This window comes from Gobio gobio (assembly GCF_949357685.1).
Source record: "Gobio gobio genome assembly, chromosome: 19".
In the NCBI taxonomy this organism is placed as follows: domain Eukaryota; kingdom Metazoa; phylum Chordata; class Actinopteri; order Cypriniformes; family Gobionidae; genus Gobio; species Gobio gobio.
Window position 1 is genome coordinate 37453544 of NC_137112.1, and position 25192 is coordinate 37478735.

Below are 25192 nucleotides of genomic sequence, written 5' to 3' on the forward strand. Positions count from 1 at the left end.
ATTTGAACATTCAAAATGTGAATTAGAGATGATAAAGGGAGATGGATGGGATGTGGAGAGAAAGAGATACTGGGCCCTAGTTTAAATGACAGGCATAGTGTAGTCTCTCAATGAGCAAAGTGTCCTGAAGATCAACTCCAGCCTTTTTTCTATAATCTCTAGAGTCTAGACCTTTCAGTTGATTTCTTGGGAGCCATTCTGGTTAAAAAAATAAGAAAAATTTGTTTTAGGAAGTAAGGCATCTCACTTAAGTTTCATTGTAAAATCACACTATTATGCTTCTTTAACTTAATTTATAAACACATAATATGATATAGATAGTGACACAGAATATGTCATTACCACCATCACTTGTCATTACCATCACAACAAGTTGTGTGTTGGTAATGACGTGATGCGGTAATGACATTTTTTATTTTTTTCAGGAAAAAAGATGCTAGGTCATGGATTTGTTAACATCATTCAACAGCTAGTACAAAAAGAACTTTAAATACACATAAATCATGTGAATATAAATATATATTTATCAAAATATTGCTGCTACAGCATTTATGGTAATGACGCTGAATAAGTCTACTCCATGATCAGAAGGAATTCATGATTAAATTACTTACTTTTTCAGACATCAAATATCGCTGTTCTTCCATGGCTGACATGTGCTAGTCTGCTAGTCTTCATTTCCATGGTTACATCATAAACAAGTCTTACCCTCAAAAAAATCCTTGTTGTAATCATAGACTGTCGCGGTAATGACAGTATTGTTATGGACAATTCTAAATTGTTAAAAATATTCACAAATTGCACAGATATGAACCAGAATTATGCATCAAGTGCCTTTTTCAGTTACTGTTTAAACATATATTGTGATTTTTTAATGAACTGATAACATTTGTTCACATTTTCAGAGCAGATAAGTTTTAAAGTCTGGGTTGGGGACAAGGCCTGAGTAGCCAAATATTAGTGATGAAAACATTTTTAAAAATGGAAATCAAACTGATTTTAGTGTATAACATTTTTTGGTGGTGCAATGAACATTATTTGAAATAACTAAACTATTTATTTTAAAATATAGTAATTTTAACATGAATGTATAACCTGGGGACATAAAAGTTCCCCTAATTGAAGAATCATTAAGATATTGTAGCTACAGTCACATGACAAATAGCTCACTACTAGGGCATTTCAGGTAAACGTGATGTATATGGGTCATTGACAAATAAAGCTTCAAAAAGGTATTTAAAAAAATATATTTTCAAAACTGATGTAATGCACTGTTATTACCTTCAATTCATAATACAAGAGCCATGTTTGCAGTTGTGCCCACCCTGACATTTGAGAATATACAAATTGCTGGACAAAAGTTTTTCAATTATCTCAACAGCTTTAAAACTACTGATATATATGAAATGTGTTTATACGAAAGGTTTCAAATCTAAAATGATCCCATATTATTTATCTTTTTTAATAATTTTCTTAGCCTGTTCATTTGTTCGGACAGTTGCACCACCTACAATTTTGGGGGTTTAAGATAACAAAACATAAAATAATATGTATTATTTAAATGTAAAAAAATTCAAACTAAATAGGTTTTATAGAATGATATGATTATGTCATAAATTTGTCACAGAACGCATATAGAGTTAAAAAATGTGGAGCATGATGTTTGTGCTGCTATTTCTGATTTTATTTCTGATTTCTGAATTTACCAGTCAAAATGTTCCGTGAGTTGGCTTGAAAACAGAATTATTGCAAGAAAATAAGTGACAAATGACGATTGGAATGAGGTGGCTTACGAGGTTTAAATGAAAAATGAACAAATATAGCGGATAGATGCAGCATGTTCCTTCATATGAAAATAGAATTAAAATAATAAAGCCTATTTTGATCATTTTTAGTGCACTCAGGAAATCTGTTACTCCAGTTAGGCTGCATCAGTAAATAGCTATTAAATAAAACAGAATTGGGTCACACTTTATTTTAGGTGTCCTTAACTACTATGTAGGCCACCTTACATCACAGAAAAAGTACACTTGTTCATATTGTATTACAAAACAGTTTTGTTGCTATTGAGCTGGGATATGGGTAGGTTTGGTGGTATGGTTGGGTTTAAGTGTGGGTTGAGGTGCAAGGGAAGGCTCAACAGATTTTCCCTAATATATTCGGAAGTATTCTGTTTCACTCTTGATTCTTGAAGGTTATGCGCTGTACTTTCCATCACAAACAAAGTGTTTAAATGGTGGAGATTAAAGTGAAAGAGAAAGCATTTAAGCTTGTGCAACAACACATAGGACTAGGGTTAAGACAGTTCACGATTTCCCGCAAAACAAAACAAAAAAAGATAGCCTGGATGCCAGCCGAACTTAGCCCCGCCCACAACATTTTTACTCGGGCAGTTCGGTCTGGAATTGATCGGTGGAGAAGTAATTATCCCCGAACAGAAACTGATCGGACCAATGAAATTGTCAGGGCGGGCTTTAGACGATGATGGACAAATGATCAACATTAATGTAATCATCCACGTCATCAAAAGCCACTTGGGTTGAATTTGTTCTAATCCTAAACGGAGAACTTGTTCGTATATGCATTCACCTTTACTATTTCTCTCAAAAAAGATGATCGTGTTGGTAAGTACTCTGTGTATCCTTAAATTCTTTTTTTTACAACACCGGCAAAGATCGTTTACATGTTTTTCTTCTAACGTTAGGCTACTTATTCCAGCGTGCGTGCAGACAGGGTTGCCAAGTTTTTACAACAAAACCCAATTGCTAACGGTCCTCAAAACTAGCCAAAAACAAGCCCAATAGCTTTCCAGGGGGGGTCTTCGGGAAAAAAGGCATTTGAGGGGTAAAATATGTTATTTTGGCAGGGCTGGCAGCTAAAAATCGCATTCATGGGTTTGTATATCACATAATTGGGATCGCTTCAACCCGCGGACATGGCAACACAGTGCAGTTGAATTCTGTTGACATTTGACAACTAACGTTATGCGTCGCTCCGTTGCTCTGATTGGTTGTAGGTCTATCCAATTGAGATCTTTCCTGGTTCGGTTGAAACACGCCCCATAATCACAGCCCAACGGAGCAGTATCAGACTCATATTCTGACTAGAATTGAGTATGACGACGTCAGGCTAAAAAAAAGAGAATCAAGCATCAAATGATCTAATGAAATGTATATACTATAGGCCTGTCTATATGTAATATGCCTGGGTTTCCAAGATGAGAACATTATATTCATTGCAAAATTCTCTAAAATGCATCCTTGTTCCCTTAGTTAAGTGGGCAGTGAGGTCCTTATTTTCAGATGTGTGTATGTGGACATGCATTAATCTAAGAGTATGGTTGAGTGGGAGTGTCTGTGTATGTAGATTGATCTGCATGAGTCTACATAATCTTCACCACAAGTTAAAAAGCATCTCCTACTGCTCAGCGTGGAGAGAGTATTGTACAAGTTAGGGATAACAACAGTTGGTTTGTGGTTTGGAGAAATGGTAAGTGCAAAACTTTTAACCATTTTTTTTCCTATAGCGTTCACTATACCACATGATGTACAGTATTCCAGCAGCTTTCAATTAACGGTGTGTTTGTCTCGCAGTACGGCTTTATTAATACTTGTCTGAAGTCACTGGTCATTGAAAGGTTTGGAGAAGAAACATGGGAGAAATTGAGGTCTGTATACAACACATGCAATGTGTAAAGAATTCACGGAGAGATTTGTAGTTTGTTTCAACTAAACAAAATCTTTCCTTAGATTAATGGCCGGGGTCCAGGAGACATTTATGACCTATGAAATCTACGACGATCTCATCACTCTTCGTTTAGTGCAAGAGGCTTGTATAATGCTGGGTGAGCATCATTTTTTATTAAAAATCTTGATATTGTTCCCTGTAACTGCAAGCTATTTTGATGTACTTGTGGTTATTTGCATTTATGTGTGTGACTATTTGCATGTCAGCTAAGGAAACTTCCTTCATTAGATTGTTAGGGACTTTGTCTGATTCACTAGAATGTTTCACTTCTTCAAAAGGCCTGTTTTTGTTTGTGTGTCTGTGTATAATTTTTTGAGAGAAAAAAAGCGAGTAGACCATGAAAGCCTCACAATTGCCTTGTATTGACAATGTCCTTGGAGACTTGCGGACATTGGTCAAAGTGTCTGAGAGAGTGCTAACAATGTCCCTGCTGAGAATAGTCCACTGGGCATCATGATGGTTGATGTCCTAACCTGTCCTCCAATCTGTCCCTGAGAGTAAGTGAAGGACAGGTGTGAATATTTGAGTGGGTCACACACCTGGGCCCGTATTTATCAAGCCTCTGAGAATTACTCACAAGAACACTGCCAAGAATTGACTTGATATTAAAACAATTCTTGGCTCAAAGCTGGCTTAAAAGTTAGTTATCAAGCATCTCACGTCCCAATTCGCCTACTTATACTACGACCTAAAAGTATGTCCTCTTTTTGTGAAGAAAAACATTTCATTCGCGCACGTCTCTGTCTCCTCAGTGCCATCATAAGCCCCTACTGGCAACTCCTAGCCTTGAGAGACTTGAGACTTGAGAGACCTCTTGAACTGTTTTAAATAACTGGGAGAGAAAGAGTGATTCTTAGCTTTAAGAAACTTGATAACTTGCTTTCACACTTGAAAGTAGGAGTACATTTCATGAATTCTCAGCACTTAAGACTAAAATGGCACTTCGAGAAGCTTAATAAATACGGGCCCTGAACTCCAGCTGGTTCCAAAGTGACCCAGACGCAATTCAAATTGAAAAGGGAAATTTAACTGAAGTCTGAATGTAATTTCTGTTTCCTTTTTCTTCTAGATGTCTCCTCCGAGGTGGTTTTGAAGCTGTTTGGAGAATACTTTTTCAGCTTTTGTAAGATGTCGGGATATGACACTATGTTGCGAACTCTCGGTGGAAACCTGGTGGAATTCATTGAAAATCTTGATGCTCTACACAGTTATTTGGCTTTATCCTATGAGGTCAGAGTACTTTTTATGCTTCTTAAACTCAAAACTATAACAGCCAAAACATGAGATGCAGGTCAGTGTACCAAGTCGAAAAGAGACTGCGTTTTTAGAATGCTGTGTCATGCAAGAAATGCTGCAAAAGATGAGCGCAATGGTTAAACTCATTGAAAAACAATGGAAGTGGTAGTGCAGTGGAATGAAAAAAATGTGTTTTGTGTACGTACGGCCCCTAAGGGGTTCTAATTACTTTCTAAATCTCATATCAACCTCGACTAGTTGAACAATACAAGGATAGACATGAAACTGCTCTTTTAACTCTTTCAAATAAATGCGTAAATATTTAATAATGTATTTAACATACATTTTAGCATTAGGGGCCCTATTTTAACGATCTGCATTTAGGGCATGTCCGAAATCCACTCTTGCTAGTTTAACGATGGAAAAAAACGGTCGGTGTGCCAGGCACAAGGTCCAAAAGGCATGTTCCTAGTCTCTTAATGAGTCATGGGTGTGTTTTGGGCGTAACGTGCAATAAACTAATCAGAGTCTGGTCTCCCATTCCCTTTAAAAGCCAGTTGCGCTTACACCATAGGGATTCGCTATTTACATGGCGGAATTTGCGAGCGGAAAGACTGAACGCTTCTCCAGAGAGGCATCCTTTTATTTTTAATATTTAAAAATGTTTGTGTGCTGCTGCGCGTCCTTGTGTGTGTAATAAGCAGAGTGTACGCACGTTGTGCACCCGCCTATAGGTCAATGATGCAATCATTTTCAGTTGCCTCAAAATAGAAACGCACCAACAATGCGCCTGAACACACCTTGTTTTCAGACCATCACGCCCATGGGCGAACAGATGGACGTGAGTGCATTTGCTATTTAAACAACATGGCGCTGGACGTGAAAATAATAACTGCATCAGGCTGAAACTAGCAAAAAACACTCGTGTCGGGCCTGGGGTTGCAATGCGCCAGGTGTATGATAGGGCCCTTGATGTTACATTTGGATGTTAATATTGGTTTAGTCTATATAGAAATGTTCTATAGTCTATACAGTATTTAATGCAATTACATCTGTAGTAATTGCAATAAAATAAAATAAAATACTTTACACTGTAAAAAAAAATCAGGTCTCCAATTGAAAATCTAAATTTTTTAGTTGGCCAAATTGAATTTCTGTGCATCTATAATATTTTATTCATCATAATACAAAACATACAAAATGAACAAATAAGAAAAGAGTGGTGTCACTTCTGACATTAGTATAGATCACTGAGTGTCCAAACACAGGCGCCACTGTTCCGCATAATGAAAAACACGAGATTAAAAAACATTACAGAAACTTCTCTAAATGTCCAGCATGAACATTATAACAACATCAACACATTTAAAAAAACACTTAAACACCTAAAGCAGTCCCTTGCAAAGCATGCTGGGAACTACAGATCCACTGCCCAGTTAGTTATGTCAACAAATATGATTAATGTAGTTTTAACACAAATTAATTAAGTAAACTTTTGCCAATTTTAATTTATTAAACAAAAAAATAGGTATTTTTGAGTTTTATAGGCCTACTTGCTTTGCAACTGATTTTACAATGACATTTGATGTTGGCTCAGTGTTTTGTTTGCAGAGCCTACACATAAAATAAAAACTATAAACTTTATTATGGTTTGTAACCTTTTTATTCAGGCCATGAATGCTCCGTCCTTCCGCGTGGAGCGGATGGATGATGGCCGGATTCTTCTTCACTATTACTCAGACAGGAAAGGACTTTATCATATTGTGCCAGGTGAGAGTTTTAACATGAAAGCATAAAGCTACCAGCAAAATGTTGATATGAAAATATATACATAAATACAGTATATTTCAATAGAATTTAGTTACTTATATTTCTTCATATTTTTGGCCTTTTTTTAATATCTTTATAATATTTATTAATATATATATATATATATAAATTATCCAAAAGATATTTTTAAAACTCTGAATTGACTCAAAACATGTTTAAGTGCCCCTTGATGTGTATTTAATATACATTTGGTACATTTATGTAATATATTTTGGAATTTATGATTTACACTAAACAATATATATATATATATAATATATAAATATAAATTATCCAAAAGATATTTTTAAAACTCTGAATTGACTCAAAACATGTTTAAGTGCCCCTTGATGTGTATTTAATATACATTTGGTACATTTATGTAATATATTTTGGAATTTATGATTTACACTAAACATATTTTCAATGTGAAAATATATTTCATTAATCTGCTCTGTTTAGAACATACTGTATTTAGCATATATTTGAAAAATATATATTTTTATATGCTACTATACATTAAAGAATTTTCTTTGTGACATAAGCATTCATCTTTTTTCCGTCGTTGTCTTCACACCTGTTGGCCAGGTATTATCGAGGCTGTGGCGAAGGATTTCTTTGACAGTGAGGTTACGATGACCATTCTGAACCAGTCAGAAGAAGATGAGCGCACTGGAAAGAAGGAACATGTCGTTTTCCACATGGTACAGAAGGAAAAGGTGGCCAAAAAAAAGCCTCAGAAAGGCAGCGAAGAGGAAATACAAGCAGAGAAAGAGGCAAGTCCAGAAAAACATTGCAGAAAATACGGATTCTGATGGAATCTCTCTATGATATCGAATTCTGTTTCAAAGTGCCTATCAGTTGCTTTGGCGTCATCATGTGTAACAAAATAGAGTGGTTTTAAAATGTTAAGTACCTGCTCAAAGATCAGACACTTAAAACAGTGTCAGAAACATGAATGTTTTAGTAGGTCTTGACTCTCAACTGTCTGCTGTCTTTGTAATTTCGAAATCATAAGTAGCATGTGTGAAAGTATGTAACCATGACAACTGCTATATCAACAGGACAAGGAGGAGACGATGAAAAGGATGAAGGCCAGGTATGCCAACATGCAGCTGTGTCCAAGGAAACGATCTCCATGGGAGATTGTGAGGAGCATTGTCATGTTGGGCCAAGGTTCGGCAGATATTCAGTCACACTAACTGCTGTTTTTGCCTTTGGCACTGCACAGCACATTTTAATACTATTCAAAAATAATTTGTTTAATTTTATGTGTTTTAAAAAAGTTTTAGGGAAAAAAAAACACTTTACAATAAGGTCTCATTTGTTAACATTAGTTACTGTGTTAACTAGCATGAACTGACAATGAGATTTATTATAGTATTTATTAATCTTTGTTAACATTAGTTAATAAAAATACAGCTGTTCATTGTTTGTTCGTGTTAGTTCACAGTTCATTAACCAATGTTAACAAATATAATTTTTGATTTGAATAATGTATTAGTAAATGTTGAAATTAACATTAACATGCTGTAGAAGTATTGTGTGTGTGTGTGTGTGTGTGTGTGTGTGTGTGTGTGTGTGTGTGTGTGTGTGTGTGTGTGTGTGTGTGTGTGTGTGTGTGTGTGTGTGTGTGTGTGTGTGTGTGTGTGTGTGTGTGTGTGTGTGTGTGTGTGTGTGTGTGTGTGTGTGTGTGTGTGTGTGTGTGTGTGTGTGTGTGTGTGTGTGTGTGTGTGTGTGTGTGTGTGTGTGTGTGTGTGTGTGTGTGTGTGTGTGTGTGTGTGTGTGTGTATATAGCACTGGAAATCTGGGATATATATATTCATCATAATTTATACATATTATGTATGTATGTGTGTGTGTGTGTATATATATATATATATATATATATATATATATATATATATATATATATATATATATATATATATATATATATATATAAATCCCAGATTTTCGGTGCTATTCATTATTTATTGCTAAATTACATTTAAAATTATTAAAACATATACTTAAAACAATGACAAGCACATAACAACACATAACTAAAATTAACATGAAATATAAAAATAATAGGTAATTCAAAATGTTAATAAAACTATAAAAACTTAAATAAAAACCCCACTATAGCCATTTTATTTGACTGATTTGGCATGTTTTGAATTAATTTATCTTCTATTCTATGTATATTCTCTTAATCAAGGCAATCTGCGGAAATCATTCATACCCTGCTACCCAAAAAGACTGTGGATTGAAGAACAAGCCTTCTGTAATGCTTTTCCATTTCACATCGTTTTTGATCAAAACGTAAGTATAAGGGCCGGTTCACACACTGTGCTACTTTTCCATTGTTTTTCCATGTAAACACGCACTAGACGGACATCTTTAAGGGGCCATTTACATAGGACACGTTTTACCATCCCACTGCACTACTTTTACATTGTTTTTCCATGTAAGCAAGCGCTAGACAGCCACCTTTAACCGTAAAGCTCATGTCATGACATGGCATTCTAACAATGTAACGCTTATTAAAATAAGTTAATCTTTTAAAAAACACAGCGAGTTACACTGAACTGCATCTCGCATTTATAACAGCAAAAACGCATTCTGTGTGAACCGGCCCTAACTTCAATTCAAATGTTAAACACATTGAGTCATTTTGAACCTTTTCTTTTTAGCTGGTGGTGAAGCACACGGGTGTCAACATTCAGAAGTTCGTTCCCGGACTGCAGACCGCGGGTATTCGTCTGGATGAGTACTTCACCATTGTTCACCCAGAGGTCACCTTCAACATCCAGAGCATCAAAAAGTTCATCAACAGCCAGTTTGTGCTGAAGACCAGGAGGGAAATGTTACCAGAGATCCAGCAAAGCCAGGCCACGCTCAAACTGCGAGGTATTTTATCCATAGAGATGTGTTACGCTTGATAATTGTGCTAGTATCTGCATGGGCTGATTCTGATGAACAAAAGTGGTTTTATCAAGTTCCTTTGTTACTTCCAAAATCTGTCAGTGATCTTTTCAGCAATCTATTTGGCATATATTGGTTAATGATTAATTTCCATGTGTGTGTGTGCGTTTTAGGACAGATGATGTGGATGGAGTCTCTGAACTGCATGATCTATCTGTGCTCTCCTAAGCTACGAAGCCTCCAAGAACTGGAGGAAAGGGGTCTTCACCTGGCCGACATCGCCCAGCACGACACCACGCGAGATCTGATCCTGCTCAACCAGCAGAGGCTGGCAGAGATCGAGCTCTCCAATCAGCTGGAAAGGAAGAAGGAGGAGTTAAGAATCCTCTCACGCAACTTAGAGATCGAGAAGCAAAAGTCTGAAAAGCTCCTTTATGCCATGCTGCCGACACACGTGGCCAACCAGCTTAAAGAGGGCAAAAGAGTAGAGGCAGGTGAGGAAGCCAGAGGAACTCCCTACACTCTTATACTTGTCATTTTCCTTTCTTTACATGGATCAGACTCTTTCTGTTACTCTTTCAGGTGAGTTCAAAGTGTGCACCATCCTTTTCAGTGATGTGGTCACCTTCACTAACATCTGCGCAGCCTGCGAACCCATTCAGATAGTCAACATGCTCAACGCCATGTACTCCAGATTTGATCGTCTTACAAACATTCATACAGTCTATAAGGTATATGTGGGATCGGACGTTGTTCCAATTATTTACTTTATTCAATAATATTATATTGATGAATATCCATCCATCCATCCATCCATAATTTCATATTAATAGTATTATAATCACAAACTTTTATGTTAAATGCGATTAATCATGATTCATCTATTTTATCCCTCTATCCCTCCTCTATCCATCGTCTATCCCTCCTCTATCCATCATCTATCCATCCTCCATCCCTCCTCTATCCATTATCTATCCCTCCTCTATCCATCATTTATCCATCTATCCCTCCTCTATCCATTATCTATCCCTCCTCTATCCATCATTTATCCCTCCTCTATCCATCATCTATCCCTCCTCTATCCATCATCTATCCCTCCTCTATCCATTATCTATCCCTCCTCTATCCATCATTTATCCCTCCTCTATCCATCATTTATCCCTACTCTATCCATCATTAATCCATTATCTATCCCTCCTTTATCCATCATTTATCCCTCCTCTATCCATCATCTATCCCTCCTCTATCCATCATTTATCCCTCCTCTATCCATTATCTATCCCTCCTATATCCATCATTTATCCCTCCTCTATCCATTATCTATCCCTCCTTTATCCATCATTTATCCCTCCTCTATCCATCATCTATCCCTCCTCTATCCATCATTTATCCCTCCTCTATCCATCATTTATCCCTACTCTATCCATCATTAATCCATTATCTATCCCTCCTTTATCCATCATTTATCCCTCCTCTATCCATCATCTATCCCTCCTCTATCCATCATTTATCCCTCCTCTATCCATTATCTATCCCTCCTATATCCATCATTTATCCCTCCTCTATCCATTATCTATCCCTCCTCTATCCATCATTTATCCCTACTCTATCCATCATTAATCCATTATCTATCCCTCCTTTATCCATCATTTATCCCTCCTCTATCCATCATCTATCCCTCCTCTATCCATCATTTATCCCTCCTCTATCCATTATCTATCCCTCCTATATCCATCATTTATCCCTACTCTATCCATCATTAATCCATTATCTATCCCTCCTTTATCCATCATTTATCCCTCCTCTATCCATCATCTATCCATCCTCTATCCATCCTCTATCCCTCCTCTATCCATCATTTATCCCTCCTCTATCCATTATCTATCCCTTCTCTATCCATCCTCTATCCCTCCTCTATCCATCATCTATCCCTCCTCTATCCATCCTCTATCCCTCCTCTATCCATTATCTATCCCTCCTCTATCCATCATTTATCCCTCCTCTATCCATTATCTATCCCTCCTCTATCCATTATCTATCCCTCCTCTATCCATCATTTATCCCTCCTCTATCCATCTATCCCTCCTCTATCCATCATTTATCCCTCCTCTATCCATCCTCTATCCCTCCTCTATCCATCATTAATCCATTATCTACCCCTCCTCTATCCATCATTTATCCCTCCTCTATCCATCGTCTATCCATCATCTATCCCTATCCCAATATCATATTAATATATATATATATATATATATATATATAATGTAATCACACACTTTTATGTTAGATGTAATTAATCACGATTAATCGATTTTACCTGATTATATCTTATATTAAATTATATATTATAGGGTTTACAGTAATATGATATTACTTTATTTTATAATTGAATATATTTTTATTTATATAAATAACAAGTCATGATTTATACATAAATTATAAGGAAAACCTTTAAAACATGTATTGGATAATTCACTTACAATTAACCAGTGAAAAAAATAAAATGTAACACAATGATATTGTCCCACAACAGGTAGAGACGATAGGTGATGCTTACATGGTGGTTGGCGGCGTGCCCGTTCCTACAGGAACACATGCGGAGCGGGTGGCAAACTTTGCCCTTGGTATGAGACTTGCTGCTAGGGAGGTGACTAGCCCTATCACAGGACAGCCCATACAGGTATGTGTATGTTTAAACAGTCAGCTCGATGTAAATAGAAGCTGTGCTCTTGTAGTATGTTCAAGTAATTGGTTTATTGTTAATCTAGATCCGAGTTGGCCTGCACACCGGTCCAGTTTTGGCTGGTGTTGTAGGTGATAAGATGCCACGGTACTGCTTGTTTGGAGACACAGTCAATACAGCCTCTCGGATGGAGAGCCACGGAGTCCCTGATCACATACACGTGAGCCCCTTCACGTACAGGTGAATACTAGTTTCTGAATGGGTTTAGATCGCTATTGTCTCATGGCCTAAATGTAACTTTATTAATTAAATGTAAATGTATCATGGTTTCCAAAAAATATTAAAGGAACACGCCAACTTTTGGGGACTTTAGCTTATTCACCGTATCCCCCAGAGTTAGATAAGTCCATATCATTCTCATCTCTGTGCGTGCCATAACATAACCATAACGCACACACCGCTAGCCTAGCTTAGCACAAAGACTGGAGGTAAATGGCTCCAGCTAGCCTACTGCTCAATAAGTGACAAAATAACGCCAACATTTTCCTATTTACATGTTGTGATGTGTATAGTTACATCGTGTACTAAGACCGACGGAAAATGAAAAGTTGCGATTTTCTCGACTGATATGGCTAGGAACTATACTCTAATTCCTGCCGTACCATGAGTGCAGCAGCGCAATATTATGCAGCACCTGATAATATTCCCCAGCACTCTCTGTGCAAGCAGATTGTCACGTTGTGGAGCGGACCCTGTCCGCATGATGGCCAGACTTTACTGATGTTTCATGGAGTTTATTGAAACCGTTTGATCTCCAAAAAATCACTGTAAGAGCTGAACAAATAAAGCAAAGAAGTGCGCATTAACACCTCGTACACAAACTCTCTCTCTCTTCATAGCATTATCATTAACATACAGTGAAATACACAAAAATACTCATTACAGATGACAGTAAACAAGAACATACACACCTTATGCCTTTCCGGGGGGTGCTTAACAAACTGCAAACTTTAAATCTGCCTAACCACTCCGATGAACCGCGAGCTCTCACTATCTTTCCGTAGACTTCAACATCCGTCAAAATAAAAGTCCCTACTTATTAAGACAGATAATGCAGACCTTAAACCTATTTAAACACACAGAAATGTCAAAAATGTACACAAAAAACAAATTATAAGATAAATCACAATGAAGTCTGTTACACGTTGGTTATGTTGATGGAAGTTAGCCTATTATCAGGTGCTGCATAATAATCATTGTGCCGCTGCACCCATGGTACGGCAGTAAAATTCCTTGATTATTACACAGGAATGATAGTATAGTTCATATCAGTCTAGAAAATCACAACTTTTCATTTTCCGTTGGCCTTAGTACACAATGTAACTATACACATCACATGTAAATAGGAAAATGTTGGCGTTATTTTGACAATTATTGAGCAGTAGGCTAGCTGGAGCCATTTACCTCCAGTCTTTGTGCTAAGCTAGGCTAGCGGTGGGTGCGTCAGACAGAGTTATGGCACGCACGGAGATGGGAATGGTATGTATGGACTTATCTAACTCTGGGGGATACGGTGAATAAGTCCCAAAAAGTCGGCGTGTTCCTTTAAGCAGCACAACTGTTTTCAACATTGATAATAATACAAAATGTTTCATGAGCACCAAGGACTGAAGGATCATGTGACACTGAAGACTGGAGTAGGCCTAATGATGCTGAAAATTCAGCTTTACCATCGAATAAATTACATTTTAAACTATATTAAAATATAAAATAGTTATATTAAATTATAATTATATTTCGCAATATTTCTGTTTTTACTGTATATTTAATCAAATAAATGCAGCCTTTGTGAGCATAAGATTCATAAATTCAGTCACCCAACAGCACTGAGGCCTTCTGTGAAGTCACTGGAATACGTGAGTCAAATCCAGATCTAAGAAAAGCACTAAACAGAACATCACTTCTTGTTCACAGTGTGTTAAAGGACAAAGGAATCTTTGAGATCGCTGAGAGGGGTGAGATCGAGGTGAAAGGCAAAGGCCTGATGAGAACATACTTCCTGTTGAAGAACCTCCAAAAGAGTGATGAACAGATCATGGGCTTGGTTGACGGAGAAACGTGCGTTTACCAGGAAGACACAGAGGACGTGACAGGTGACTCGAAGGGTGAGGAAACTCTTTCTGTGTCAAAACTATATGGTCACACTTTAGATTAATGTACAAATATATAATAGTTATTTGACCCTAACAGCTTTGTTTTACCTTTTTTTTTGACCCATTGACTTCCCATGATTCACTTAAGTAGGACATGTTGTTAATTTCCACAGCATTCCTATCATTCTGTCAGACTTTAGTTTAGAGTTATGTATATTTGTAATATTATACAATATATAAACCCATCACAGAAGTCATCAACCTTTTTGAGGCCTTTGGTGGTTATAGGAAAGCAGTTACATATTGCAAAATATTTTTCAATAGACTTTTATGGTCACCAAGGCTGCATTTATTTAATCAAAAATATAGTAAAAAACAGTAATATTGTGAAATACACTGAAAAGAATTAACGTATTTTTTCTTTTGCAGATTTTTGCAAGCATATATTTTTCACATATGGAATTAAGTAAACTCTACTTAACTAATTTAAGTAAAATTAACAAAGAAAATAAGTAATTTGAACTTGATTGAGTAATTTCTCCTTTGTAATATTTTTTACTCTAACAATATAACACTGAATTAAAAAACCCTTTTAAAGTGTATGCTTTACTTAGTAACATCTAGGTAAATGATACAATAGATATTGATATTATGTTGGGGTTTAATGGACACAGAGACCTCAATACTTGGTACACAATATACAGTGACGGTAACACTCGATGGATCGTTTTTGAGTATGAATGTGTCATTTTGAGTAGAAAATTAACTCACAAAATGGCAAGTAATTAAACCTAACAACAAAAGCAATGATAAAACAGTGTAAATACATCTTGGACACAGCTAAAAATCAACCTTATTAATTATCCAAGCCCCAGTGCATGATGGGAACACCAGTATCAGAAAAGTTGAGTAGTTTTACTTAATTTTATAACGTTTATATTTACGCTTTAATTTCTACGCTTGAATTGAGTACTAATACAGTAATATTTTTCTGTTTTTTTTTTCCATTCTTGCCTAAACTAACTTGTTCATGTAGAAATTACATTTTTTTTTCAGTAGTATTTACTTCACCACACTGTAAAACATTATTGTTGGTTTAACTTAAAAAGTAATTTACCTGGTTGCTGGTTGGAGGTCACTGAAATTAAAAGTGTGAGTTAATACAATGAAGGAGATTGGTTTAATAAATAGAAACCACATGAATTATTTAAGTTGATTTGACAAAAGATAAAAATCATTTTGATCAGTATTACAATTTCAAATAATTGTTGAATGTATTTTAAAATATATTTGTTTCCTGTGATGGCAAAGCTGAATTTTCAGCATCATTATTAGTCTTTAGTGTTAAATGATCCTTCAGAAATCATTTTAATATGCAGATTTGCTGCCCATGAAACATTTCCTATCACTGTTGTGCTGCTTATTTAAGCAGTGTATTTACATACGATTTTGTTCAAACTATCATCTGCACAGAGGAAAGCCACGAAGATGCAAATTGTGTGCAGGAAGAGGACAAGAAAATGGAAGAAGAGGTTGAGAGCGAAAAAAGTCATGCATCAGGCAGTATCTCCCCTGATCATTTAATTCAGTTCGATGTAACTCCAGCGTATGACATCCCCACTGACTTTAAACATCTACACAATGGTCTTCATTCAGACAGCATTAATACTAAGCTATGCTCGATACTTTAGTCCAACATCACCAAGTTTTAAGAAGATTGAATTTCAAGCCTGCCGTTCAGAGGGCCAGAACCACAAATCAACCGCCGCAACCTAAAACCTGCAGTTCCACATGCTCTGTGCAGTGTATAATGACTGTTTTTCACAACTCCACAAGAAACAGCAGGGGATTTCTGCTTTGTTGATACAGATTTATCATCTGGGAAAGGCAAGTCTCCACGCGGATTCCCAGAGCTCCTCGTGCTGCCCAGCTTCATTTGCACCTGCCGGTGATGGCCAGCAGTAGAAGCACCCCGCTGAGAAAGCTAATCTCCCTCTGGAGAAATTAATCACTTATTATGGATTGTTTTGTGTAAATCAGATAGCAAACACAGATGACCCCAGAGGTAGATAAAAATACGGTTGCTGCACAGGGATCAAATGTTAGTTTGTGTTCGTCTGCGGTCTGTTAGGTAACAAGGGAACTAATTATTCAATGTCATTCAACACAATGCAATCTCTCCTTTTCTCTCAAATAAAAACATGACTGCATGAAAATGTTTCTTATGTATTATTAATTCTCTTTGCCTCTGTGTTTAAGGAAAACATTATTACAGATAATATAAAAAAACAACTCGTACTTATTAAACTCTCTTTACAACAAGGTACCATTTGTTAACTGCATTAGTTAACCTGAACTAACACTGAAAACATTTACTAATACAATATTCAAATCAAAAGCTGTATCTGTTAATATTATTTAATGGACCTGAGCTAACAATGAACAGTTGTATTTTTATTAACTAACATCAACAGAGAATAATAAATACTGTAACAATTGCTCATTGATAGTTAATGTTAGTTAAATGGATAATTCACCCCAAAAATGTGAAAAAATTAGCCCAGGATTTACTCACCCTCAAGCCATCCTAGGTGTATATGACATTTCAGACGAATACAATTAGAGTTATATTAAAAAATGTCCTGGCTAATCCAAGTATTTTAATGGCAGTAAATGGAAGACCCAAATTGAAAAACCCAAATAAGTGCATTCATCCACTATAAAAGTAATCCAGACGGCTCCGGGGGGTTAATAAAGGTCTTCTGAAGTGAATCGATGGGTTTTTGTGAGAAAAATATTTGGGTCAATGACAAATAAGAAAAATTGTAATTTTTTTTAAGCAAAGGAGTTTTAAAATGCATTTTTATGTCCAAAAAATGTATGGTGTTGATTCATATTGGTTTTACAGCTTTTAAGACAGCATTAATTCGCTATTAAACAAGATTTCTGATTTTCCCACCCAGAAAATGTCAGGTGGTGCGACCATATATTCATTTAAAATAATATGCATATACAATATACATATGAATTATTGTAAAATGCATATCACATGGTAAATTCCCTTTCCCTTTTCTATGTATTGCCCTTTTAGTCCAATTCATATAAACGGACACTTTTCTATGTGTTCAGAACACAATTTTCCATAAGGAGTTTTTATGTTTTTTATTTTATTTTATACATTATATAATGGTTTACATTTATATGTCTTACTTCATTTTGCAATTGCAGTGGGAATTGATCGTTTTAAATGTAAATTTGCTGGTCGCACCACCTGACATTTTAGGTCTTTGAAAAACTCAAAAAGTCAATTGAATTTCAAAAAATGTAAAAGAGTATCTTATAAAGGAAATATTGTAGATCAATTTGATATGTGACATGTATTTATATATATATATATTTTTTTTTAGGAAAATAATGAATTCGGATACAAAAAATACATGTCATGTCATTGACCCATTTAACATGTTATAAAGTAAAATATCTAGAAATCATGGGCTAATTTTCATTTTTGGGTGAACTATCCCTTTAATGCTTTAACTAACGTTAACTAATGGGACCTTATTGTAAAGTGTTACCAAACCCACTTATATTTTTGGAGATAAAAGAAATAATAATCTTGCTAAAGCTTTTTAATCATTTTTACCAAACATTACAATAATTAATAGATCAAATTCCTCCATGCGAAGAATTAATTAAGGCAAAAACATTATTTTTTATGGGGACTCTAGTGACATACAAAAATAAATAAATGTATTCTGCATCATAAACTAATGAACAACACTGCATGCCGAGTGAATAAAAAAACAAATCTTTGAAGTTAATGTCAGCACGTACACACAACCCCTTGGCACAGTAACAAAAACCTTTTCAGCAAGGTTCCCATTTAACAAAGGCAACTGCACAACACATTAGAAATCCAGTACAAACATCTTCAACTCTTCACTGAAGGGATACAGCAATAATTATGTATCACAAAAAAGGAAAAACATCTTAGCATCAAGGCAAACAAATATCTTAAAATACCTGGAAGAGTATAAACATTCAACTCAGACGGTTTTCTTCATCATCTGTGTTTATAAAGTGCTGCCGAATTCTTCATCATCGAGAAATACAACACTTTGTAAAATCCATCTATATAATGCTGCAATCTTTGACTGCATAGCAGTACGTGTTTTCCTTTTATTCCCCATCTCATAATCCGTCTGGCATGGTTCAGAGGGAAAGGTCAGATTCCGGAGTGTCAGTTTCCGACAGGAACTTTGTGCTCGTTCCAACCTCTTCAGGGATACTTGGAGTGGAGTCACCGTTAATGTTGGCCCTGTGAAACATCAAGCCTGTGAAAAACACAAGAGGTGAAGTGATCACTTTTGTGTATGTTACTGATGATTATTTCTAGGGCCACGACAATAATCATTCATTTAAGCTTCAGTGACTCCTGCTCAAACAACAAAATTTGGAGAAATGGTACAGTGGTGTGTGTGAGACTCACGCTCCATCTCCTCGGTCCCTCTGTCGCTGTGAGCTTCTGTATCGGAGCATGTCCGCGTCCGCCTCTGGGTGGACTTCTGCAACGCCGTGCACTCTTTTGGCAAGCTCGACCTTGAAGGAAAACAGCACCCTCATTTATAGCCACTCAGAAAATAACAGTGTAAGCTGTCTGAAATGAAAACATGAAGTCTGTGTGTTTTGTAAACATTGTGTACCTTTCATAACTGTAGGTGCCGGGATGGCTGATCGACCGCTTAATCTACGCAATAACAATAAAACATGTTAGACTTCAAATTTATGAACAATCACATGCCAGACCAGTATTTTTATTGTTAACTAAAACTAATTAACTAACCAAAACTTTTTCATTAATTTAAATAAAGCTGAAATAAAATAAAATACAAATATTACATGAAAAAAAAATTATATATATATATATATATATATATATATATATATATATATATATATATATATACTTTGTTTTAATTTATTGTTTTCATTTTAGTTTAAGTTTTAGTAATTTTATTTGACTCATTTTTATTAGTTTATTATTAGTTTATGACCTTGTCCCATAGTTGTGTCCAATTATTTTTGTATTTTTGTTTTAATTAATTTTTTTCATGTACATGTTATAAATAATTGCTTTCGTCATGTTGTAGATCCCTTGTTATAACAGTATTAGAGTAGGTTGGAGTAGGTAGGTTGGTGGTCATTGGTGGTACTTTTCACTGCACAATTGTTTACACAACACAAGGCTGTCTAATTCTAAACTTTAAAATATTTTCTAGAAATTATTACAATTATAAAATTTTTATTTTTTTCCAAATTCCATTAAAAAAATTCCAGATTCCTTTTTTTTCTGTTTTAATTTTTTCTGGATGGTTATATTACATTTTATTAATCAAAACGCATGTTTAATTAATTGAAATCATGAAACTTGATTAATTTAAAAGCAATTTATTAAAAGTTTAACAAAATATATATTTTTTTTATGTATTTACATTTTTCTGGTAATCAAATGAAGGCATACAACATGTATCTTTTATTCCAATAAAAATTAAACAAACCCTTTAATTTTTGTACATTCAAAGTGCTACTTTAGGCCTACTGTTAAAATTGTTACATTAAGACATACATTATACTGTCCAAACTTTTATTTTGACGGGTTGCCTTGAAGATCTTTTTCTGTGTGTATACATGTTATGATGATAGTTTCTCTCAAATAAAACCGTACAATGCTCATGAAGTTTAGGGCCCTATGATTTCCGCGATGCAGAAAATGCAGACGGAATAGCGGAATCCAATCATAAAAATGGAATTTACTGTTTAACGTGGAATAATATGTCACGGAATTGGTCAAATTTTGGATTAATAAATCCAATGCAAGTCAGTACACATCAATAAAATTGCGATATGGACTAGTGTTTGTGAATATTATGAAATATGAATCCTGCATGTTTTGTGTCTCTGTGTGAATGAATTGAGCAGAGCACCACGAGCGTTGCGCGTGCTTATCTTAAACGAAACCGTGCGTCTGCGCCATTCATTGACCGTGACATTTCGTTTTTATGAATGGATTCTGTGATCCTGCACGCTTTTTCTGAATCGCGGAGATATTTCTACAAGAATGTTCAACGCGGATGCGCAGGCGGTTGTTGTGGTAATTAACACCAAAGCAACTCGCATCTCGTATAAAAAGCATTTTATGGGGCCCTTGGCTTTCGGGGGCCTACCTTTGCCTAACGGTTAAGTCTGTCCCTGACTTGTAATAAAACCGTATTGCACACAAATAGCAATAAGAACTTTTCCCAGGTAAATATGAAAAAATGAAGGTAAACTGTATGTGATGTTGTGCTTGTGTCTTTACCCGAGACATCTGGACGGGAGAGGGGGACACAGGGGACATTAAGGAATCAGATGGACTGGATTGCAACATGTCAGTCTGGAACTTGGAATTGGCGATTTTCATACATTCTTCCAGTGTTTTGATGAAGGTTTCACAGGTGGCACTCAGTAATGAGGACGCTTCATTCCTTGTCTGGGAAAAAATAGCAGAAAATACAATGATTTGGTTTAAAAGACTAGATTTCTATGATTACAAACCTTTTTATATCGCATCCCCCTATCTGCAATAATTGCAGTGATTACTGTGGTTTGAATGAAAAAAAAAAAACAGCTGAATGAGTGTCTAACCTCAGTGCTGGCCACGGGAGATTCTCCTTCCTGTTCCACAGACTCCTGAATAGTGTGCACCTGCTGCATTAGTAAGTCACAGTACAGACGCAGCTCTGACATCTTGGTTTTCAGTGATTCTGTGGTTTCTGTTAACTCTGCAAAAACCCATTAGGAGAGGAAAGCAACTATTAATGGGCATGCATATTGCTTGGCAGTCAAGATTACTGCTGTGCAACTAGGAAGCATAAATTTAGATTATGAAAGTCTTTGACCTGAATATATTATATATATATATATATATATATATATATATATATATATATATATATATACACACACACACACATTAATTATACATCGTATGTCAGCCAATCAGATTCAAGCATTGAACACACACACACACACACACACATATATATATATACTGTATATTATACATACATACATACAGTGTATATAAGATGTATCTTAATTATATCCAAATCACTATATCAGAATATTATTATATTAAAAAATAATAATAAATTAAGAATTTTAAAATGTAAGAAATATAATCAATGAGTTAATTTAACCTATATAGTTTATATAGTATATATAAATTAGCTAAGATTTATATTATATTCACATCATATTGTAAAAATATAATTGTATATTAAAAGATATAATGACAATAAAATACATTTAAAAAAATATGATTATAGGGGTTAATATAACTTGTAAAGTAGCTATATATACATACTTTTGGTAATAAGTTTCATTAATAGCAATGAAAAACATGATTACATTGCATAATGCTTAAGATATTATTCGTTTTTTATTATTTTGCTTTATTATTTTATTCTTAATAATAAAAAAACAATGTGTGTTATTATTTTGGGCTTTAAGGGCAATGTTTATAATATTAATAATTATTATCGTTGTTATCACTGTTTATTTAAATCCTGTTTTAATTATTATTATGATTAACATAATAAAATAATGATGATTATTATAATTATTTAGTAATATATAAGTAATTAACTCAACATATTCCAAATTAAATGTATTAATTATTTGATTCAATACTTTTTTAATTAATTTTATAAATTATTAGTCCATGAACATCTATGAAGATCATGAAAATATAAGTAAATGCTAATTTACCAAACATTTTACTGCGAGTTAAGTCTTTTGCTATGAGAAGGCATACGGGAATAATAAAAGACCAAGAATATGAAAAGACGAGCAAATGTAAAGGGAAGCCTACCCCTTTCTTTTTTGGTTCTAGTGTCAATGAGCCCAGCTTTGGAGCTCCCTAGAGCCACCAGCCACTTCTGCCTCTCTGCTGCATTTACAGCCTTCACATAAAAATGCTGCTCCCCTGGTATGATCAGCTCCAGGCGCGTGTTGTCAGTTGGGTGAACTGGAGCAAACATGAGGAAGTCAAAAATGACATAAGAATAACCAGTTTATTCTCTCCTAAGGATAGAAGATTTGGCCGATCGTCTCACCTTTAATTTCACACACTGACATCTTAATACTGCCTTTGCTGCCTTTGCACACGTCATCTTCTGAATCATAGTATGAAATAATGCCATTGTCCAGCACAAACCACCTCGGCTGCCATCCTTTCATAAAACATGTTATCAGGTCACAAAACACATTTAAATCAAACAAAAGATGCAATTTATGAGCTTTCTAAACTTGAGATTCCATACAATCAGGTATCATACCATCACATGACAGGAAAGGAAGTTTGACATATGACATTTTTGGAATAACTTAACATGACATTCAACAGTTTTGACATTCAAAAGCACCTGAAAGACACACGGCAATGTAAAAAGCAATACAACAAAGCTGCATATATCAAAAGCTCTCTGGCATTATCATAATACAAACTCAGTACATCTTGTGCATACTTGCAGTGTCCTGTATGACTGCAGCTCAAGTGTCCACAATTCAATTCGTCAGTGCAATTCACTTTTACCTGTCATATAGTTAGTCCATTTGTAAAGCACTCCTTCCATTATTCTCCAAGCAGAAACCCCGGTGAAAAACACTTTAAAGCAGCTTTAACAGAGCTTGCACCAGGCAGCTGCTTGTTTGCCCCCTTTACAAGCTAATTAGCATGCTAGCATGCTCCAGGCTAACTCAATGACCCCCATCTACTTGTCATTATGTCAAAAGAGCGGGCGGGTCGTAAGGTAACGAGAAAAATAAATTAGTTTTCACGGTCATTTCTCTGAAGACAGCGCGCCACACATGCTGGGAGATTCTACTAAAGGCAGACGGAGCAAGATTAGGGATGAGATCACTGTTTACAGATTGAACCGGAAGAGACGTTTTGTTTAGAGATTCTTCGCTGTGTAGCCACTCCACTCCACAAGCATCACAAAGTGCTAATTTCAGAAAATCACTACATACAGTGACATTTCCTTTATTATTATTGAATATTTTTTAATTATTGAATTATTATTATATGTTGTGAATTTATTAGACAATATACACAGAAAAACATAGTTGTGTGGATAGAAAGATAAAAAAAAAAAAGTTTTACCAATAAAAACAAAACATCTAGTATTTTTGCTCATGGTTTAACTGAATCATCAAAGGTCAGCAGCAAGACATTGGTCCATAAAGGTAGATTCAATGAATAAATTTGTTTTTTTATTTAACATTTAATTATTGGAGGTTTGCTAGTACTCTGATTTTGCATTTGACTGATTTTATTCATTCTGAGGAATACTGAATCTTTATTGTGCAAGTGAGATGAATAAATGCTCACATTTAGTCTAAAACTACAATAACCATCATATTTACACACAACGTCTCTGCACTTACTCTCGGTTTTTCTTAAGGGACAGGAGAGCTGTCGGTCAAATAAATGTGAAAAAATAACTCAGATATTTTGTTGTGAATTTAAAAGTAATGCGTTACTTTATTAGTTACTTGAAAAAGTAATCTGATTACGTAACTCAAGTTACTTGTAATGCATTCCCCCTACATGCATTTTCCTATCATGGACCCTTGGCATGGAATAATTTGCAAAAGATTTAAAACTAGAGAAATTGGTGTCTATTGGTGAATTTAAAGGCATCATAAAGACAGTGGTAAGGCTTGTGGTTTTTGTTGAGAGGATACTATGTTCTAATATTTCTTTTTATTTTGTATTTGTTGTATTTTAACATGTTGTCTACTGTATGGCTGCTACCTTGGCCAGGTCTCTCTTGTAAAAGAGATTTTAATCTCAATGAGACTTCCTGGTAAAATAAAGGTTAATAAATGTATGTTGCTGAAGTATTTGCAACATTTGCAATTTTTTAAGTTAATATAAAATAAATGTAAATTAATACATTTTATATATATATATATATATATATATATATATATATATATATATATATATATATATATATATATATATATATATATATATATATATATATAGAGAGAGAGAGAGAGAGAGAGAGAGAGAGAGAGAGAGAGCGAGAGAGAGAGAGAGAGAGAGAGAGAGAGAGAGAGAGAGAGAGAGAGAGAGAGAGAGAGAGAGACTGAAGCAGATGATTTTATAGGATTTAGTTCATCATATATGATAGATAATTCTGCATGCTAAAATATTGGTTGAAGATCTTAACATTGTCTTAACATCATTAATACTATGGATCATCAAAGAACTCCACAGACACATTGCTCAGCTTTTAATGAAAGCAGTGAACTCATTATAAACAAGTTAATTGGAAAAAAATAATAAACCATCAAATAAATAAATTATACAAATAGTAATAAAGAAATAAATTAAATTAGTAATAAATGTGTTTAATAAACATCAGTATAGCCTATTTATTCAAACCATGTTTAATTACGATAAACTATGTATTATTTGTAAGCTTAAATTCTCAAAAATCATTCTGTTTTGCAAGCATTTTATAAAACAACTTTATAAAATTATGAACATCGCATTACTGAATTTAAACCATTTTTAAGAACAGGGAAATTATAAATTAGG

The 25192-nt window shown here is 34.9% G+C and overlaps 2 protein-coding genes across 2 annotated transcripts; one reads left to right on the forward strand and one right to left on the reverse strand.

Moving 5' to 3' along the window:
- The first annotated feature begins 2368 nt into the window (after positions 1-2368).
- Positions 2369-17465, forward strand: gucy1b2 (guanylate cyclase 1, soluble, beta 2). Its single transcript, XM_079844050.1, has 14 exons — positions 2369-3667; positions 3750-3844; positions 4817-4977; positions 6654-6753; positions 7381-7568; positions 7857-7968; positions 8996-9099; positions 9471-9687; positions 9876-10196; positions 10285-10433; positions 12236-12382; positions 12471-12625; positions 14360-14550; positions 16012-17465. Exons 2-14 carry the CDS (start codon positions 3754-3756, stop codon positions 16227-16229), a joined length of 2154 nt encoding a protein of 717 aa, XP_079700176.1. The 5' UTR covers positions 2369-3667; positions 3750-3753; the 3' UTR covers positions 16230-17465.
- Positions 17466-17975: 510 nt separating this feature from the next.
- Positions 17976-23527, reverse strand: plekha3 (pleckstrin homology domain containing, family A (phosphoinositide binding specific) member 3). Its single transcript, XM_079844051.1, has 8 exons — positions 23174-23527; positions 22695-22811; positions 22451-22606; positions 21223-21359; positions 20897-21067; positions 19242-19285; positions 19028-19137; positions 17976-18872 (listed from the first exon to the last, which is right to left on the reverse strand). The coding sequence occupies exons 1-8, from the start codon at positions 23211-23213 to the stop codon at positions 18751-18753; spliced, it is 897 nt and encodes a 298-aa protein (XP_079700177.1). The 5' UTR covers positions 23214-23527; the 3' UTR covers positions 17976-18750.
- Between the last annotated feature and the right edge of the window lie 1665 nt (positions 23528-25192).

Excerpts from the sequence above, each read along its gene's own strand:
- gucy1b2 (XM_079844050.1), top strand. The coding sequence starts at position 3,754 with ATGGCCGGGGTCCAGGAGACATTTATGACCTATGAAATCTACGACGAT. Across the intron at positions 7,569-7,856 it reads AAATACAAGCAGAGAAAGAG|GACAAGGAGGAGACGATGAA; the intron begins GCAAGTCCAGAA and ends CTATATCAACAG. Across the intron at positions 7,969-8,995 it reads CATTGTCATGTTGGGCCAAG|GCAATCTGCGGAAATCATTC; the intron begins GTTCGGCAGATA and ends CTCTTAATCAAG.
- plekha3 (XM_079844051.1), bottom strand. The coding sequence starts at position 23,213 with ATGGAAGGAGTGCTTTACAAATGGACTAACTATATGACAG. Across the intron at positions 22,812-23,173 it reads ATGGACTAACTATATGACAG|GATGGCAGCCGAGGTGGTTT; the intron begins GTAAAAGTGAAT and ends GTTTTATGAAAG. Across the intron at positions 19,286-20,896 it reads CTCCCGTCCAGATGTCTCGG|ATTAAGCGGTCGATCAGCCA; the intron begins GTAAAGACACAA and ends GTTATTGCGTAG.